Genomic DNA, 19,273 nt, shown 5'->3' with positions numbered 1-19,273 from the left:
GTGGAGGGCAGTGTCACTGGCCCTCATATGTGGGATCCGAACCGGGGCCCTCTGGCATCCAAAGCGAGTTCTTAACCATCGCGCCACTCAGCCGGCCCTGGTTTTCTTTTTAATTAGCTTTAGAATTAAGATAATTGGAGAAGTTGAGGAAGCTGTGAAAGGTGACCCTGGGAGCGTGGAGAGAAGCTGAGCATTGCTGCCTGGTGGACTGCTTGCTTCTCTGTTGGTTTGACTGCAATGATTCCACAGTTGTGTTAATGTAATGATAGGTTAAAAAAGGTTGAGAGAGAGTGAATGGGATACGAGTCTAAATTTTGGTATTAAAAAATATTACTGCGTAAGAATTGGCAGAACCAGTTGAGTACTTTAATGTCAAATAGAGGGCTTATGTTTCTGTGCTTTGAATCTTCTTATAGATATGTGGTTGGTTTTACTGTTATTCATTCTAAGTAGTTTTGGAATCTAAGAATATGATTGGATGTGTAAGGAAATATATGCCTGTAAGTTTTGTGTCAGTTTGAATTGTTTGCTTTTTCTCCAGGTTCCACATTCACCTTTATAATCAAGATAGCCTCATTGCTTGTGTTCTACCATACCACGAGACAAGAATATTTGTGCGGGTCATACAGCTTCTAAAAATTAATAATTCAAAGCACAAATGGTTCTGGTTGTTGCCGGTTAAGGTATGATTGTTGAATGACACGTATCTGTAATTATTGCAAATCCTGATTAAGAGGTATAATTTAGAAAAAATGAAGTCATTGGTGCTCCTGAGGGTAGTCCAAGTATTATCACCATCACTTTTATTTCCTAACTTCCAGTTGAAACTATTATAATTATAGAGGGCTTTATTTAGTGCCTGATAGTAGGCTAGGCAATTTATAGATATTATCTTGGGTTCTCACAAAACTCCATTTTTTACAGATGAGGACAAACTCAGAGAATTTAGTTACTCTTCAGAGTTCACATAACTATAAAGTGGCAGAGTGGGGATTTGAATCCAAATCTGATTTTAAAGCTTATGTCTTTCCATTGTTCCATACTGTCTGCTGTTTTAAATTTTGAACTGAAGAGCTTTAAAAAAGTTGGAGGTGAATAAAAGCAGGAAATACTTAAAAAAATTATAAGGATAACTTGAGGAACTTGAGGAAATTATTAGAGTTATAAGGAATCTAGGGATTAATTTATAGATGAATATCAGATAGCATGATTTTGTAGTAAAACAACTGACTTGCCATTGTCACTGTTTACAACATACAGTAGAGGAAAGTAGGCATATGTTGTTAATACGAACTTTACTGAATGTTGGGCATGGCAGGCAGTTCAGGCTATAGGAGGGGGGCAGCTGGGGATGAAAGTAGGCTAACGGTGGGACGGGAGAGTTGACTATGGGTTATGACAGTGAGGTCGATCAGAGTTATTAATAAAGGAATGGGAATCTTTAATTAGAAGGAGGATTTAAGAGTTTGGGTGTAAAGCACTTGAACTAAAGAATGTTCACTAAGAGGCCAACCTATGATAAAGCTTCTTATTAAACTACTCAGCATTCACACTACTAATACCAAGATCATTTTCTCTCCTTGTCTACACACAGACCCTGTTGTTCTCTAGGCACCCTTGTTTCAGGTATCCAAACCCCACTCACCTATTAAAGTTCACTTCAAATTCTCCTTTCTTTGATTGTTTTCAACATTTCTTGAGCACCTAATACATCCCATGCATTTTGCTAGGTGGTGAGAATAGGACAGGTTGGCCAGGTTCCTAGTCTATTTCTATTATTAGTGTTATTGTAAAGCAGTGACAAAACTACACATTTGCTCAAAAACCAAATATAACCAGTAGAATTACCAAGAAACTAGAGAATCCAGGTTTAGATAAATACATATCAAGATGCAACTTGATAGATAAGTAAGCATTTTTCACTGAGCCCCTCTACCTTCATTGCTGACCTTCTCTTGAATTTCTAAAGGTTGCACAGTTTTAGGTGTTAATCTTATCAGTTGCATGAGAGATTGTATTTTGTATTTATGAATTACAGCAGTATAGCGCTGTTAACTGTGGTAGGTGCCTTAAAAATGATAGTAGTCAATGACTGTACTAAGTAATCATGGGTTCTTTCTGTCTGTAACAGCAATCTGGAGTACCCTTAGCTAAAGGAACCTTGATTACCCACTGCTACAAAGATCTGGGGTTCATGGATTTCATTTGTAGCCTGGTAACAAAATCTGTGAAGGTAAGTAGTATATTGCTTCATGAATGTATAACTCCATTAACAGATTGCTCTGAATGAAGAAAACATACTGAGGCTGTCCCTAATAATAGTGGCACTTTGAAGAAGTCTCTTTTGTTATATGAGCATAAACAGTGGGATCAGTCTGTCATCACCAAAGGTGTTTTTCTACAAAAATGAACTGTTCCTTGCCAGATTCTGTTTATAGTGACTGTTTAATCAGTTTAAAGAGACAGTCTAAAAATGTCAGGACTATCCTTCATTCTTGTCATACTTAATCAAACCACTGAATTTGTATATTTGCTTACTGTTGTATATGGTAAAAATTAAAAATGTCAGCCTGCAGTAGTTGAGAGCTATAAATATTTTAATACTTTTATCTAATTGGCCTTTCACTCTTAAATGTTTTGTTTGTGTTGTTTGTTCCAGGTTTTGGCTGAGTATCCTGGGAGTTCAGCTCAGTTGAGGGTGCTCTTGACTTTCTATGCTTCTACCATCGTGTCTGCTCTGGTGACTGCTGAGGACATATCAGACAACATAGTTGCCAAGCTCTTTCCATATATCCAAAAGGTCGGCCCTGCTCAAGTGTAGATTAGTCTGCTTGAGGGGATGTTCTTGCTTTATAAAACTTAACTTACGTGTAAATGTTTTAAAATTGACAATTTATTTCAGATAGTTGATGAGATTTAATTTTTAGGTAAAAAAAGTATGACTTCTTTTGTTTTAAAAACTTAAGAGAGGAAGAGGAGTTCTATGATAGCTGAAAAGAGAAAATAGGTGTCAGGTGGTCACATGTCTTGCATCATGGATGGGGAAGAGGCTTGATCACTGCACTGTACACTTGAAGCTGATGTTGTATAATATTGTATGTCAACTATAATTGAATATGTGTATATATGTATATGTGTGTGTGTGTGTGTGTGTGTGTGTGTATATATATATAGTCATGGGACATGGAGTATAGTGTGGGAGTGGAGTGAAGGGATTTGTAATAGATATGATATTGGGGGGAAATGGGGCAGCGGATTGGGGGAGAGGGGTTGTCACTTCGAGGGGTAAAAAGTGTAACTATTGCACTGTGTTGTACAGCTGAAACTAATTCTAAAAAATGTGTATTTCATAATAAAAAATAATTTAATAAAAAAAAAAACTTAAGAGAGCAGGATCTGAATTAGGGCTCCTTAAAGAATAAATGTTGGCCATTTGGTCCTGCCACTATCTTCCAGAAAGAGAGAGAGAGACAGGCTTAAAACAGCAGAAATCTATTCTCTCTTAGTTCTGGAGGTTAGAAGTCCAAAATCAAGGTGTTGGCAGAGTTGGTTCCTTCTGAGGCCGTGAGGGAGAAGACCAGGCCTCTTCTAGCTTGTGGTGGCTGGCAGTACTGCCTGTGGGAGCACAACTCCCGTTTCTGCCCATCTTCACCTGGTCATCTTCGCTCCTAGGCTGTTTTTTTAGCCGTCATGTTACCTCACTGGAAAGAGACTGGATTAGAAAATCCCTTTAAGGCATAGACTCTCCTCATTTCCACATTGGCCTCTGCTTCTGAGTGTTTCTTCTTCCTTTTTCCCCAGTGCCTGCTACCTCCCCATAGAGGTGCTGCTTTCACTTCCCACCAGTGTCCCAGATCATTGTCTTTAATCAGACATTGTTTTGTTTCTGATTGAAGTCTCCCTTACACGGGTGGGAGTTTGCATATAAAGTAAGAGCTCATTCGCTCCTGTTAGGATGTGTGGTGGACGTTTGAGTGACGAGACCCTCTGAGATCCCTTCTCTCATCCAGGAGACTTGTCTCATTTCTATGGCAACCAATATCTTGATTTTTCAATCCTGAGGAGTGTGTATTAGGTAGTATTAATCTCTAATTTATGACATTTCTAATTTGTCAAGCAAGATAAAGTAACATTTTAAGTAGAATAAAATAATGTAGTTTGTTATTTTTCCTTATATTTTAAAAAATATTTAGGGATTGAAATCATCTTTACCAGATTACAGAGCTGCTACGTACATGATAATATGTCAGATTTCTGTGAAAGTGACAATGGAAGATACCTTCGTTAATTCATTGGCTTCACAGATCATCAAAACGTTAACCAAAACTCCATCTTTAATCAAGGATGGATTGGGTTGCTTGATAGTGCTCCTGCAGAGACAGAAGCCTGAGAGCCTTGGGAAAAAGTACGTACAATTGAATTGAGAAATGATAATTAGAGGGGAATTCACTTATTTTGAATAATTTTTTGAAGAGAAATTTATACTATTTTTTAAGTTGCCATTTATTGCCTAACTTGTGAAGTCAACACCTTATGTACTTGTTTCTTCAAAGGCCGTTTCCTCACCTGTGTAATGTTCCTGATCTTATTACCATACTTCATGGAATTTCTGAAACATATGACATCAGTCCTCTTCTGCGTTACATGCTTCCCCATCTGGTCGTCTCCATCATTAATCATGTTGCAGGTATGTGGTTTTTCATTTTGTGTCCGGAAACTTGCTTTCTAATATTTGATTCTCTTAAAATAGGAACAACACCCTTGTTAATATCTTTAAGCTACTTAAAGTTTCTGCTAACCAGTTGTTTTTATGGAATTTGTCTATTTTTCTTATGAGAAACATTTGGGGTGGGGAGCAGGTAGGTTGAAGAAAGAACCCTGTTAATTGAGTGATATGCTCAGAATTCTATTTTTAAAAAAATGTGTAGTAAACAGTCTCTACATGAAAAAGACTATGATATTATTTTATTTATTTATTTATTATTATTTTTTTTTTTAGCTGAGCCATCCTGCCACCTGTTGTCAGCTCAGCGGCTGCTCAGCTCAGGCTGGGAGTCGAACCGCTGTTGCTCAGAGCTCACACTCTTGCGTGACCTCTTAACCAACTGAGCCATATGATATTATTTTAAAACAAAGTAAAACTTTCCCTTCTCATTTAGATATTTAATGAACTTTAGTGATTTTATTCATAAATATCTAACTGCCAACAAATGAATTTTTCTCCCTTGAGTCATTGAAAATATGAGACAAAGAAGGTCTCATACATAAAAATCCAAAAATTTTTTTAAAAACCAAAAATTAGTTAGAAAGTGATTATTTGCATTCCTTTTTTTTTGCCCTTCAATAAATACAGAAAGACAAGGAAGAAATATTTGGTTCTGTTGCTAATTAGACTAAGAAAGACATCTCTAAAATTACGTCAGCCTTTTAGAAAGTAAGGTTTGCTTAACCAAATCTTGGTTTAAACGTGTTTCAAAAATATGACTAGCATAAATGAAAGTGTATTTTTTCTATTCTGAGTGGTGAGTACTGTTAAGACAATGCTAACATCCAATTCATACGTTTATGGTGAACCTGAAAGAGATGATGACAGCTCTTGATTCAGTAAGGAGGCATTGAGATGAAAGTTTAGCCTGTTTTAAGAGATCCAGTTGTCCCCCCTTTGGCTTTCCACAGTTCCAGTTACCCATGGTCAACTGCAGTCCGAAAATATATGGAAAATTCCAGAAATAAACAATTCATAAGTTTTATGTTGTGCGTGGTTCTGACTAGCGTGACAAAATCTCACTCTGTCCCTCCTGGGATGTAAATCATTCCTTTGTCAGCTTCTCCACACTGTATAACCTGTTAGTTACTTAGTAGCCTTGTGGTTATCAGATCGACTGTCGCAGTATCACAGTGCTTGTTTCAGGTCACCCTTATTTCACTTAATAATGGTCCCAAAGCATAAGAATAGCGATGCTGGCAATTTAGATATGCCAGAGAGAAGCCGTAAAGGGCTTCCTGTAAGTGAAAGGTGAAAGTTCTTGACTTAATAAGGCATTTTATCATTTCACGTCACAAGAAGAGGGGTGAGTGCAGAACAATAAGATATTTTGAGAGAGACCATATTCACATAACTTTTATTATTGTATATTGTTTTATTATTATTGTTATCTCTTTCTGTGCCTAATTTATAAATTAAACTTTATCATAGGTATCTATATAAAGAGAAAAACATGGTCTGTATAGGGTTCAGTACCATCTGTGATTTCAGGCATCCACAGGGGGTCTTGGAACGTATTCCCCATGGATAAGGGAGGGACTGCTGTAATTTAATGAGATCTAGGTTCTGATCCCAACTTTAGCCACTCGTAATGCGACCTAGGGAAAGACTATATTATTGGACTTTAGTTCCATTAATGAAATAGGCATGATCATAGTTGTTTTCAAAAATACAGAGAATTTCAGGTAAAGGATAGATGAGAGTAATGTGTACAAAAATGCTTTGAAAAATATAAATAACTGAATAAGTGAAATATACTTGAAAACAGGTAAAAAGCTGGGTATCGATGGATGTTTTAAAGTTATTCCTGTAGAAAAATTTTCTGCTATATGTAAATTTAGCAGTGTAAACATGTAAAATCCGTGTTAATTTGTTGTATACTAAGGAGAAGAAACTGAAGGGCTGGATGGCCAAATCTACAGGAAACACTTAGAAGCTATACTTAAAAGTATATCACTGAAGAACAACCTGGACCATTTCTTGGCTAGGTAAGCTGTTATTTTTTACATGCTTTTCATTTGTATTTTTGTGGCGTAGTATACTTTTTCCGGTTGATCAGTTTTCTGGTATCCTTTTATAATGGTTTGTCCATATCACTTCATTAATTATAAATATTTAGTCCAATAATTGTAGCAACAGAAAAAAAGTAATTTCTCTTGCTTGTCTTTAGTGCTTCCATGTGATCGTGGGGATCATGGAAAGTTAATAGCTAAGCTAAATTTAGGTTACAGCTGCATGTAACTTGTGGTTGTTTAGAGTTTACTAATAAATGGACCAGAGTCCCTGAAACAGCACACCACAGTTACTATTCAGTTATTATCAGAAGCTTCATATTGAGGGTTGGTGTGAAGTAAAGATTATTTCCTCCTTTTCTGTAAAAATAGTTTATTGTCCCATTTGGTTTTCTTACTTAAAGGGCAACTTGATACAGTGCCAGGAGTGTAGGCATTGCAATCAGACGTGGGTTTGAATCCTGCCTCTGTCATTTCCAGGAGAGAGTAGGAAGTTCTGAAGGTCAGACTGCCTGGATCTGGCTTTGCCATTGTGTGTTGTTGGGCAGGTGCCCGTCTGCTGGTACGTCACTCGTGCGCCTTGCTCGCAGGCTGGCTTGTGAATGAAATGGGAGTAGACACACGGAGTAGTTGAGAGCTTGGGCCCTGGATTAGGCTGGGGCTGAAAACCCTGCTCGCCTTTCTGTGACACAGTGGGGCTCACCAGGCAGATTGTAAGACTCCCTAGCCCTAGTTTTGTATCTGTAAAGTAAGTGTAATTTCTACCTTGTAGAGGAATAACAGCTATAATATTCCTGAAGCACTTAGAACATGATAGGTACTCAGTAAATGGTAACTCGGTGTCTGCTGACAGTTGTTTTGTTTTGCAGCCTTCTTTTTGAAGAGTATATTTCATACAGTTCACAGGAAGAAATCGATCCTAGTAAAGTGTCCTTGCTTAATGAACAGTTTCTTCCACTTATCAGACTTTTAGAAAGCAAGTAAGTTGTATGTGTGTGTTTGTGTCTCTTGTTTTGTTCATGTGCACCTCTTTTTTTATAAAGAGATGGTTTGCAAGTCACAACTTAATACAGCAAATGAATTGTAAAGAGACCTTTTCTTTTTCCTTTTGGGAAGGGACAGGTATAGGATTCAAATATATTTGAAATATAAGAGGAAATTGGGGTTGTGTGGGGACTGGAGAGTATAATTTTTTTTTTATAATGTTCAGTGTGAATATACACACATACATACATACATACATACATACATGTGTACAAAATCTAATGATTTTTTTTTAAGACTTTATTGGGGAATTGGGGGAGGGGAACAGACAAGTTGCTGTCCTTTTGTTCTTCAGTCTAGTTGTGGAGGACGTTGCTTCACTGGCCCATGTTGGTATTATCATTGTGCTCTTCCCAGATAAGGCAGATAAGTTGCTGGCCTCTGCATGGCCACTCACGGCAGCTCACACCAGCTGCCAGCCGCTCACGGTAGCTCACGGCCACCCACTGCAGCACGGGCTACAGCCTACACCATCACCGGTGACTCACAGCAGCCCAGCTCCAGGTTGAGCTGTTGTTCACCATCTTAGCTGTAGAGGGCACAGGGTCACTGGCCCACATGTGGGATCCGAACCGGAGCCCTGCTGCTCAGAGCTAGCATCCCAAGCCAGCTCTTAACCAACATGCCACTCGGCCGGCCCCCAGAGTACCATTTTTTTATAGAGAGACTTTTTTTGTTGTTATAATAGTCACAGCACCAAACTTGGTCAATTTCATTTGGTTTTACGTATTCCATTTGTTAAAATTTTAAGTCTCAATCCCAGTGATCTTTAAAATTTTAACTGTCTTCCTTTTACACGTGTATGGGGTGTGTGGTTAATAACTTTATTAGGAATGACGAATTAACTCTTTAATTTCTTCCCAGATATCCCAGAACATTAGATGTTGTCTTAGAGGAACGCCTAAAGGAAATTACAGACCTAAAAAAACAGGAGCTTTTTCACCAATTTATCTCTCTCTCTACAAGTGGAGGAAAGTATCAGGTAAGGTTTTTTTCAGAGGAATTATGACAATTAGGGGTATTTAGTGTGGTTATTTGAAGAACTCCGGAAGGAAATTTGCTATATCACTCTCTTTGTAAAGTTGCATGGAGAAATAAGATTTTATAGTTTGCCTAGTTACCTGAAGTTAAGGCTATGAGGCAGGAAATTTAAATAATTGGAGAAAGGTACAGGGATTTAAATAACTGAATATGGTACTTATTTTAGGAAAAATATTGTTTGGGAATTCTATATTTGATGCTCATTAGCAGTCACCAAAAGATGACCTCACTTAGGTCCTTAGCATTCCTTATCTTTTTCCTGTTTCCACACTTCCCAGTGCAGTACCACCAGCCACGTGTGGCTATTTAAATCATTGACTAGAAAAAAGGAGGTGGGTTTTCATTTCATGATTATATTAGAACTTCAGAAATTTCTGGTGATTCACCTTAAAATCTTTATACTAGAAGTTAGACATTTAAGCACTTTTTATAATTATCCTTGAAAATAAATATGAAAAAAATATGATTGTTTTGGTTTTTCTCTTCTATGATTGAACTTTCATCTTCAGTGGTGTTTCATTTTCAAATCTTAGCATAACACAGATTTTCTTTAGTCTAATTACATAAGTGAATTAAGTTCTCATGAATTTGAGTGTCACTATTATATCATTTAGATGAATTGCATTCTGTCTTCATTGATCCATTTTTTAAATTTATATTTTCATCTAGGTGCTAATATAGTGATTATCTTAGGTGCTTTTCACTTTGGAATCAGATTATATATAAAGAATACAAAATTACTTCACAGAATTACTTCACTAAATTAAACCTACATATAGACACAAGAATACACAAAATCACAGCATTAACAGTACAGATTTTTCATCTGTTATAACTCATCCCGTGTTCTCAAGACAGACTTTGCTTTACTTTTTTACTTTTTGGTTTCTGAAATTAGACAATTGTTATTGAATATTGTTGGGCAGTTAGGGGTATTTTTCTCTGGTTTTTATTCTTGATCATACACTGCTCAGATCTAGTGGTGAAATAATTTGGTAATTGTGATGAATCTTGTAGTTTTTAGCAGATTCCGATACCTCCTTGATGCTCAGTCTTAATCATCCAGTTGCCCCTGTGAGACTTCTGGCCATTAATCACCTGAAAAATATCATGAAAACATCAAAGGTTTGTGTCAAATAGCTTTCATTTGTGATGTTTTTATCCTTGCAATGAACAGTATAATTCTAGAATAAGAACTTGAAGTTACCTAGAATTGACATTGTGTAATTATAGAAATAAGCTGAGTAAAGCAGATGAAGAGTACATGAGACAAAACAAAGACTTAGGACCCGACATGTGCTGCCACCGTTTTAACCTGTATGTGCCCTGGTAACAGCATGTCGCCATGCTGTCAAGTGTCCACATTGCAGGTTGTAAATTTAACTTCAGGGCAGTGCTTTCCAAACTGGAATGTATAGATCAATTTGCAGAGGTTCACAAATTATCTGAGAATATTTTAGTTCTAAAATTTGATTTTGATTGTCTTTAAGTTTAACATGAACACATTTGGGGACATCAGAATGATAGCTTTTGGAACACTGTTCCTTGATTTCAGTACCTGTGGTTTGTGTTTCTGTTTAAAACTTCGGTGGCTCCAAATGGTAAGCACAGAGGCTGACTTAATTTATAGATTATGCCTTTATACAAAAATGGGATTTTATGGAGACTTCTGTGATTCAGATAGAGCAGTATTTTCCCAACTTTAGTCATCGAAGCAGTAGCTTCACAATTTTTGTTATATTAGCTTACCACTGATATTATATACTTAAAATTTTTCTTCAGCTTCTTTCAGATGGACTCATTTTTTTACATAGCCTTCAAATCATGGGTTTGAAGCGCTAATTGTATGATATACATTTTCAGTTACTATGATTAAAATAAAAATTTGATCTGTAGAATATCTAAAATCATCTGATGTACTACCTTCTGCATATTTGGAAAATTTCTGAAATAGGGTAAAGTGATAGAGTTTACTTCCCACATCGCGTATGCTGAACTCTGTAACTTGTATTGTGGGCCTTAGAACCAGATTCATATTATAAGTAGAATTTAGTTTTAGCTAATCATAATTACCACATTAAATATTTTTTAATATTTGTAAAATTTTTTTTACTTTTTTAACATTTTTTATTCTGTATTTCAAGGAGCTATACTTAACTTTAAAATTAATATATAAATAATAAAAGCAACATTAGGATCTGTAAGAATGTGTCTTTAAAAATGGTTGATCTGTATATACTCACTTGAAAAATACTGCTTTGTATGATTCATTTCCGATCTGGCATAAATTGTGTTTCTTTCACAAACTGCTGATAGGTTTGTCTTACTGATTTGTTGGATAATTATACTCATTGAATGCTGGTCTTTGTTGTAATAGGGAGATTCCTAATAGGGCAATTCCAGGAATCTCCCATTAATCCTGCAGCTCTTCTCTCTTTCCTTCTTTTACTATTCCTCCCCCACCCTCCATCCACCTCTGGATTTGGTTAGTTTTTCAATGAAGAGCACTGTATACATTCAAGTTACAGGCTGAAGCACTGTAATTGTAGCTGATGTCTTTCTTTGCATGCTCTGGTTGCATTTCCCTTCTCTGTCAGTGGCAGGACAGGTTCTCTTCTGGACTACTTGTTAGCTTCTGAGAAAATTCTGGTGGCATTTGATACATGAAACTTTGCCATCAGTTTCGTGGATTCTAGGGATTTCAATTTATCTGCGAACAGAGTGACCTGTATTTTATTTTATTTGTTTATTTATTTTTGTGGGATTATCTAGTTGTTTTTTTTCCTACCACCTACAGGTGGGGACATATCCAGGTTAATTAGCAGTCTTATTTTGCTGTAACTGTGAATGAATATATGCTTTATTTTCTTTTGTTACTGAAAAGAGAGAGGATCTCTTTATTTTGGCAGACTGATTTCTCAGTGCATGTCCTTATCCAGTAAAAATCTTGATGGTAATGATAGCTAACTTTTAACAGTACTTACTATGTGTAAAGCAATGTTCTAAGCATGGACATGTAATATTTAACCCTGTAACAACCCTTTGAGGTAGGTACTATTATTAGCTCTATTTTGTAGGTGAGAATAGTGAGACCTAGAAAGATTAAGTAACTTACTTAAAGTCACACAGCTAGTAAGAAGTAGAGCTAGGATTTAAACCTAGACATTCTGGTTCTTTAATAAATTAAAGAACACATAAATGTGCTCTCAATGTCTGGACTCTCATTTTAATAAGATGAACTCCTTAATGCAAAAATTGTATTTGGCTTATACATAATATATTTTCCATGGAAACTGGGAAAGGTTTGTACCAATGACTCATCTAAAACGGGCCTTTAGAGATTATCTAGTTCAGTGGACATTGTGCTTAGATTATTTGAATTTGCATTCAGGGCAGACAGAGCCTGTGTTTCTTGACTGGTATTCTGCAGTACTTTTCACAAAACCAAACTTCTTTCTCATGTAAAGTCTTTTAGCAACAACTAAGTTAATATATGTTTTCTCTTGCTCAGGAGAGCATCGATGAGTCTTTCATAAAAGAAGCTGTTTTAACCCGATTAGGTGATGATAGTATTGATGTTGTTTTGTCGGCTATAAGTGCTTTTGAGGTGAGTGAATTTGTTCGTCGAAATGCACATTTTTGGTAAATATTTTTTCTTGTCCTTTTCACATGATTGTCTGCTCTAGGCAGGAATGTATTTGAAAATTGTTCTTCCGTTGGAAATTTGTTCTCGAGAGCACAGACTTAAGCCTGGTTGGGGAAAGCTCATGCGAGTAATTAGACTGCACAATTTTATACATAGGGAAGCTCCTCAGAAAGGGGCGGTACTGTGTGAGCTTCACCTTGGGGTCGTGGAAAATGGCTCCTGAATGCCACTTTTGAGAAATTGCTCTCATAAAACTTTTAAATTATAGTACGATTCCTGGGAGGTAGTCTTTATAATTCATTAATTTTTAAAGTTCATTTAACAACCACTGTATATATTTGAAGCAAGTAAAAAGTTACTCAGTATTTTTTTCCCCTCTAGATTTTCAAACAGCACTTTAGTTCAGAAGTGACGGTTTCAAATCTTCTGAATCTCTTTCGAAAAGCAGAACTTTTGAAAAATAGGGGATGGTATGTATTCATTTCTCCTCATACTGTTTTGAATTGGTGAAATTCTTATATCAAATTCATTTTGATTTTTCTTTTTTTTTACGTTTTTGCAACTTATAATTTAGTTACATGTCACTTTGGTCATGGTAGTGAAATGGATATTAAAGTGACCCTCTTACATTATAAAGACAATTCATTTGGGTTTGGGTTCATTATACTATCTGTGTTTGAAATTTTTCTTAATAAATTGGAAAAAGAAGTATGTCTGATATCTGGAAAGTAGGATGGGGAGGAGCTTTCATTTTCTATTTTAAATAATTCTGTATATTGTTTTACAAGGATAATATGTGACTTTATAATTTAAAAATAAATTAAACAAATAAAAAATAAGCTCAGAGGCACATGATTACCTTCTCTAGTATTTGATGAGCTCTGGTTACTTCATTTCTTGCCCTGAAGCTTTTTGCATGGAAAAATGACTAAGCTCCTTAGAGGAAGAGAACATGTCTTATAGGTTTTTGTATCTGTCATATTTAATTCTTAGCACATAGTATGTGTTCAGATATTTTTTTGAACTTGTGAGTGAATCTCTGGTTTCTAGTGGAGTTAAGATATATAGTGTGATATATGTTTTATGTTATAATTAACCTAATGATTTCTCAAAAAAAAAAAAAAGATTTGGCTAAGTTCGCAGTTTAAAATTACTGTTATCTTGGTTTCTCTGAGTAATGTGTTTGGAGGAAACCAGGATAATGTCAGTTGACCTGGGACAACGTAATAGTGATTTGTTGCTGACTTCAAGTCTCTAATGTGTCTCTGGAACCAAATGTGCTTTTAAATCTTTTAGGTACAAGGTACTTGAGATCGCAGCAGACATATTGATTAAAGAAGAGATACTGAGTGGAAACGAGGAGCTGTCAAACCAGGTGGTGGTGCATCTGCTTCCGTTCATGATCATCGACAATGACGATATGGAGTCTGCCGGGATGAAAATGGCTGTTTATTTATCAAAATCAGGAATTTGTTCTCTGCACCCTGTACTAAGAGGCTGGGAAAAGGGTAAGAAATTCAGTTGCTTTTTCAAAAACATTAATAGGTAACACTTTAAAAAGAAGATAAGTACCTTTCAAAATTGGCTGTACTTGTTATTTGAAATCATGTTTACGTTGTATGCCTGCAAGATTTAAAGAACTTTTACTAAGATAAAAAGTATACAATGAGCAGGAAGCTGACCCACACGCAAATTCAGAATTGGAGAAAAGGAAAAATAAAAAGCAAAACTTCATAGGAAAATTATAAAATTTTTGCTTAAATTCCTTATTCTATGTGATTCTTTAAATGAGTGTTGGTGACTTAAGGGCCTTGTGTTTAAATTTTTTTTTTCCAGCTCTCGAAAATGTGATTAAAAGCACAAAGTCAGGAAAACGAATTGGTGTAGCAAATAAGAAGATGGTTGAGTTGTTAGCTGACAACATAAATTCAGGGAATCCTTCTTCAATGTTAAAGATGGTAGGTACACTGTTGAAGTCCACCCTCTGGGTTTCCTTCTCATAATCGCGCTAGATTCTCAGTGTTTGCTTTACTAGATTTTTTTTTTTTAATAATTTTTGCATTATTGAGTGCTTTGTTTTGCTTTAAGCATATAAAGCGTTGTTTAGTATATTCTGCAGATTGTTGAAAACCCTAACATATTTTATGGTTTTAAATTGGACCAATAAGAATAATGCACATTACTCTTAAATTATTAAAGTTATAGTTTTTGTTAAAATAGCAATCTAAGGGAGGAGAAATTTTCTTTTGCTGTAGTAAACACACTGTTTTAAAGATATTAGGTGTATAATTTAAAAACATTTATTCAGTGGCAAGTGCAATTATGTTTGTTGTAAATTCTAAAATTACTTATTTTTATAATTGCTTAGAAATCAGTGTTTACTACCTTTTTAAAGCTTTATATTTGTTATCACTTTAAATGTAAAACACATAATACCTGGATAGGCTTGAAGTAGTGAAAATTGTTTTGTGCAAACCAAGAGCTACCAGTAATGGAGTATGTTTATTTTTCAAGGTGGAGGATTTAATCAGTGTTGGGGAAAAGGAGTCCTTTAGCCCAAAGCAAAAAGTGACTTTTCATGTGATCATGGCCGTGCTCATCTCTTGCTGTTCATCTTTAAAAGAAACTCACTTTCCATTTGCGATAAGAGTCTTCAGTTTGTTGCAGGAGAAAATAAAGAAGCTGGGAAGTGTCATTACTGCAGTGGTAAGGAGCACGAAGTCCTTGTGAAGTTGAATGTTGAGTAAAGTGACAGCCTGGTCTGTAGGGCAAAGCTGACAGTTGGAGGCCAAGGTGCTGAGTCATCAGGCCTGGGTGAAAATGAAGCAGCCTCAGGGAGCAGCAGAGAGTGGACCAGGTGCTCTCTTACTTTTGCAGAAAATCAATCGAATTAGAGAAGCAATGTTTTGTATCTGTATCATCTTTATTGGGTAATTAATTATCCAGCCTATACCTAACTGCCTTTAGTGATGAAGAATTCACTAGGTGTGTCAGTGCTTGAGTAAAATATTAATTCATTTTGTTGTTTACTAAAAACATCTTTCGTATTTTAATATTACATTAGATTGGGATCTTAACCAGTGTACCACTGCCTCTGAGTATGACTAAGGACCATGTTTCAGTTGTTTGTATTTTTACCTAGTACCACATCTTGAGGCAATATGATTATTTCTATGAATATCTGCCATAGATAATATTTTGTTTTTATTTGTCCTCCAAACTTCAGAGGGCTCCTCATGATAAGATTCACTGAACGAATCACATAGGCGCTTCTTAACTTCTCTGTTGTCTTGTAAAATGTGATAACCTGAAGAGTATTTGTTCTCAGTGTTAAAAGTGTGGACAAATTGAGTGTTTGATATAGACATAGGTATGGGTGGTTTTATATTGTTGTACATTTCATCCCCTCCCTGGTAGTCATAAGAGTCATTTTGGCTGTAGCAGCACATTGAGGCAGGAATTCCCTCACTAAAGACGTAATAAGTCTGGCTTTTATTATTTTTCTTTCAAGTTATCAGTCTGCACTTGCCTATATGGAGTCTCATTTGTCATTTTCCTGCACCTTTTCTCATGCTTTTGGCATTCGCTGTATAATTTCTAAACACCTTAACGTTTTGCTACTTGTTTAGAGTCATCTGCAAGTGTAGAGGTTGCACCATGTACCTTCTTCAGCTTAGCAGTGAAGTGTGAACTGAGAAAAGTCCCTTTTAGGGTCTCATGGAAGTCCAGCTCCTTATCATTCTACTTAGAAACACAATTTACATGAATAACATTTGTTTTTAGAGATGATGTTTTAAGAAAACAGATAAAATGAAGCCATGGCTAACTTATTTGTGTCTTTTCTTGTAAATAGCGATGGTTAGACCTCTTTACCTTTAGTTACATTAATAAGTAATCCTCTCACCTAAATGCACATATAGGCAGAGTTTTGCCTGTTACCTAATCATAAACGTCTGCTGCAGTTGCCTGCATAACCCATATTCAGAACCCCTTTAAATCTGTGCTGTTGCTGTCTCCTTGCCAATCAGGAAATCCCCTCGGATTGGCATATTGAGCTGATGACCGACAGAGGGATGCCAGCGGAGCTGTGGGCACATTACATACAGCAGGTCAACACTGCCCAGCGGATTGCCGTGGAGGACTCAGTGTTACTTGTGTTTTCACTGAAAAATTTTATTCTTGCACTAAAGCCTCCTAAATCTTTCCCTAAAGGTAGGACAAGGTGTGAATCTTGTGAAAGTGATACCTGGAAAACTGAAGTATTGGCTGCATGACTGTTGTTTGTCGTGGGTGAAAAGGCCCAGCAGTGCGCGCACGTAACCTGAGCCTGTCTCTCTCGTCACATCCGTGTAGGTGACGTGTGGTGGGATCCTGACCGTCTGGAGGAAGACAGCAGAGACTACCTGCGCTTGCTGATCGGGCTCTTCGAGATTCTGCTCACAGGGGCTGACGCTGTTCACTTCCGCGTTCTCATGAAACTTTTCATAAAGGTTCAAGGCTTGTCTTTTTTAGGCATGCTCTTCTCTCAAAGATATCGCAGGTTGTTCTGGTTATGACAGTCTTGAATGAGAATGAAAGGAGACTTAACAGTGAAGCGCATGTAATGCTAAACACAGGCCCCGTAAAGCAGTGCTGTGACTCCAGTCAGTTGGTTGGACAGAGGCTGACATTGCCGCGTGCCTGTTGGTGTGTTAGGCCTGTTCACGTGTTTACTAATCATAACAGCCCAGTCTGTTTGGTTGATGAACGCCGCTGCCAACCAGAAACTGATGTTCAGAGAGGTGATGTGGCGTATGCAGAGTCACTCAGCTATGGTATTTTGTCACAGCCCCAGTGACCTCCGTGCTGCCAGGTCCAGTGGTCAGTTCTTTCTTCTTGGCTTAATTGCCCTCTCAGCAGCATTTGATACAGTTGATGTTGCTCACTCCATCTTGGAAGCGCTTTCTTAGGCTTCCCCGGCATCACTCTTGTCTTGTTTTCTGCTTAGTGACCTTGTTTTTCTTGTTAAATGTGTTCAAGAGCAGAGTGATAGCGAGGCCTCTGAATATCACTGAATAGCAGTCCTCTGAATTCATTGATGTACTTCCCAACTGGCTAAAATACCAAGTACGGAATAATTTCAAGGGCTTAGACAAAGCAAAACACTGCCATAAAGTATCTTTCTATAATTGTACACTGGTGAAGAGAGCATTTGGAACCAACTTATACTCGCTGTCTTCTTTTGTTTCTTTTTAAATTTAGGAACATCTAGAAGATGTTTTTCAGTTATTCAAGTTCTTTTCTGTTTTATGGACCTATGGTTCTAGCCTTTCCAATCCACTGAAGTGCAGCGTGAGTACGGCGCTGCAGACCCAAGCTCTTTATGTAGGCTATGCAATGCTCCCCTTACAGAAGCCGCAGTGTAAACACCAGCTGGCATCCACGTCTTCTCCAGGTACTGTGTTCTGTCATGACCAACTGGTAGTGTTTTCTGTGTGTGTAGTTTATGTGGGCTGTAGTTTGGAGAATTTCTTTTTTTTTTTTTAAATAGAGCACACAGTTCTTGCACACACGTTCTCCTTCTCTATGTATGTGTTTATATATATATATATATATATATATATATATATATATATATATATATATATATATATATATATATATACATACACACTCTGATTACTTCTAAGTATTGCTTTTAAGTTAAAAATGTCAAATGCAAAATCTCACCAAAACAAATGATGGAAATGGCAGTTGATCGATTAATCATGGGTTCTTAATAGCCAACTATCCATTTTCTGAGCATAAGCAGTTATAGGGTTTACAGGGAAGCCAAACCATCATAATACAATTCAGTATTCAACTGACTTCTTATAAAATGGGTCTCCACTCAGACAACCTTCCTGGATTTTTCTTTTTTATCAGGTGTAAGTCATATTCAGGTTGGGCACTCACCAATGAAGCACCCAAAAATAAAATTTATAGTTTGATAAAGTGAAATTGGAAATTTTGTAAAAGACACAGAATTTCATGAAGTTGATGAATATACTGAGAAGTGAGTTGACTGACTTACAGAGCTGTCGACAGATGGAGGGCCTGGCAGAAGTAGACCCGGTGGTGACAGAAAGGGGGAAAGCTGATGAGGAAGATGGGTGTGATTTTAACATCAGAGGACTAGAGTGGCCCTTCGGGTATTTGAAGATGTTCTTGATTATTTTTTTTATTCAAAATCACTCTTTAGAAATAATTTGTGAAAGCAAAGTGAAGGATCATACACTTCTCCCAGAACAATTTCCTGATGTTTACCTTTTATTAGCTCTTGAAAGAGCACACAATTGCAGTTGTAACCAAAATTTTGTTAAAAATAAGGTAAAGTAGATATATACATTCAAGTTTTACTTATAAAATCCTGTGAATGTAATTATTTCTGCACTACTTATTGTAAAATTGCAGTCCCTGTTTAAATGGATTTACTTTTAAGAAGAAATTTTTCAGTTTTGTTTTTTTTTTTAGATTTTTTTATTGGGGAATTGGGGGGATGGGAACAGCGCTGGGGAATTGGGGGAAGGGGAACAGACAAGCTGCTGTCGTCTTGGTCTTCAGTCCAGCTGTGGAGGACGCCGCCCCACTGGCCCAAGTTGGCACCATCACTGCACTCCTCCCGGGCGAGGCAGACCAGTCTCCGGCTTCTGGATGGCTGCTCATGGTGGCTGCTGGCCGCTCACGCTGGCTACTGGCTACACACGGTAGCACATGGCAACCCACTGCCACAGGGGCTGCAGCCTA

The 19,273-nt window shown here is 36.9% G+C and overlaps 1 protein-coding gene across 1 annotated transcript in view; it reads left to right on the top strand.

The window, feature by feature from the left end:
- HEATR1 (HEAT repeat containing 1) overlaps positions 1–19,273 on the top strand; it is a 47,038-nt gene that overhangs the window by 3,084 nt on the left and 24,681 nt on the right. The window contains exons 4-20 of the mRNA XM_019651803.1: positions 542–683; positions 2,132–2,233; positions 2,660–2,800; positions 4,194–4,405; positions 4,554–4,687; positions 6,651–6,753; positions 7,647–7,757; positions 8,686–8,803; positions 9,880–9,987; positions 12,374–12,469; positions 12,890–12,978; positions 13,805–14,016; positions 14,345–14,466; positions 15,023–15,214; positions 16,537–16,720; positions 16,862–16,998; positions 17,750–17,942. Of these exons, the coding sequence (XP_019507348.1) occupies positions 542–683; positions 2,132–2,233; positions 2,660–2,800; positions 4,194–4,405; positions 4,554–4,687; positions 6,651–6,753; positions 7,647–7,757; positions 8,686–8,803; positions 9,880–9,987; positions 12,374–12,469; positions 12,890–12,978; positions 13,805–14,016; positions 14,345–14,466; positions 15,023–15,214; positions 16,537–16,720; positions 16,862–16,998; positions 17,750–17,942 (2,396 nt within the window). The remainder of the gene's footprint in view (positions 1–541; positions 684–2,131; positions 2,234–2,659; positions 2,801–4,193; positions 4,406–4,553; positions 4,688–6,650; positions 6,754–7,646; positions 7,758–8,685; positions 8,804–9,879; positions 9,988–12,373; positions 12,470–12,889; positions 12,979–13,804; positions 14,017–14,344; positions 14,467–15,022; positions 15,215–16,536; positions 16,721–16,861; positions 16,999–17,749; positions 17,943–19,273) is intronic.

The sequence above is a fragment of the Hipposideros armiger genome, unplaced genomic scaffold (assembly GCF_001890085.2).
Source record: "Hipposideros armiger isolate ML-2016 unplaced genomic scaffold, ASM189008v1 scaffold_167, whole genome shotgun sequence".
Lineage (NCBI taxonomy): Eukaryota > Metazoa > Chordata > Mammalia > Chiroptera > Hipposideridae > Hipposideros > Hipposideros armiger.
Note: the sequence above shows the minus strand (reverse complement) of the source record. Positions and strands in the feature narration are given on the sequence as shown.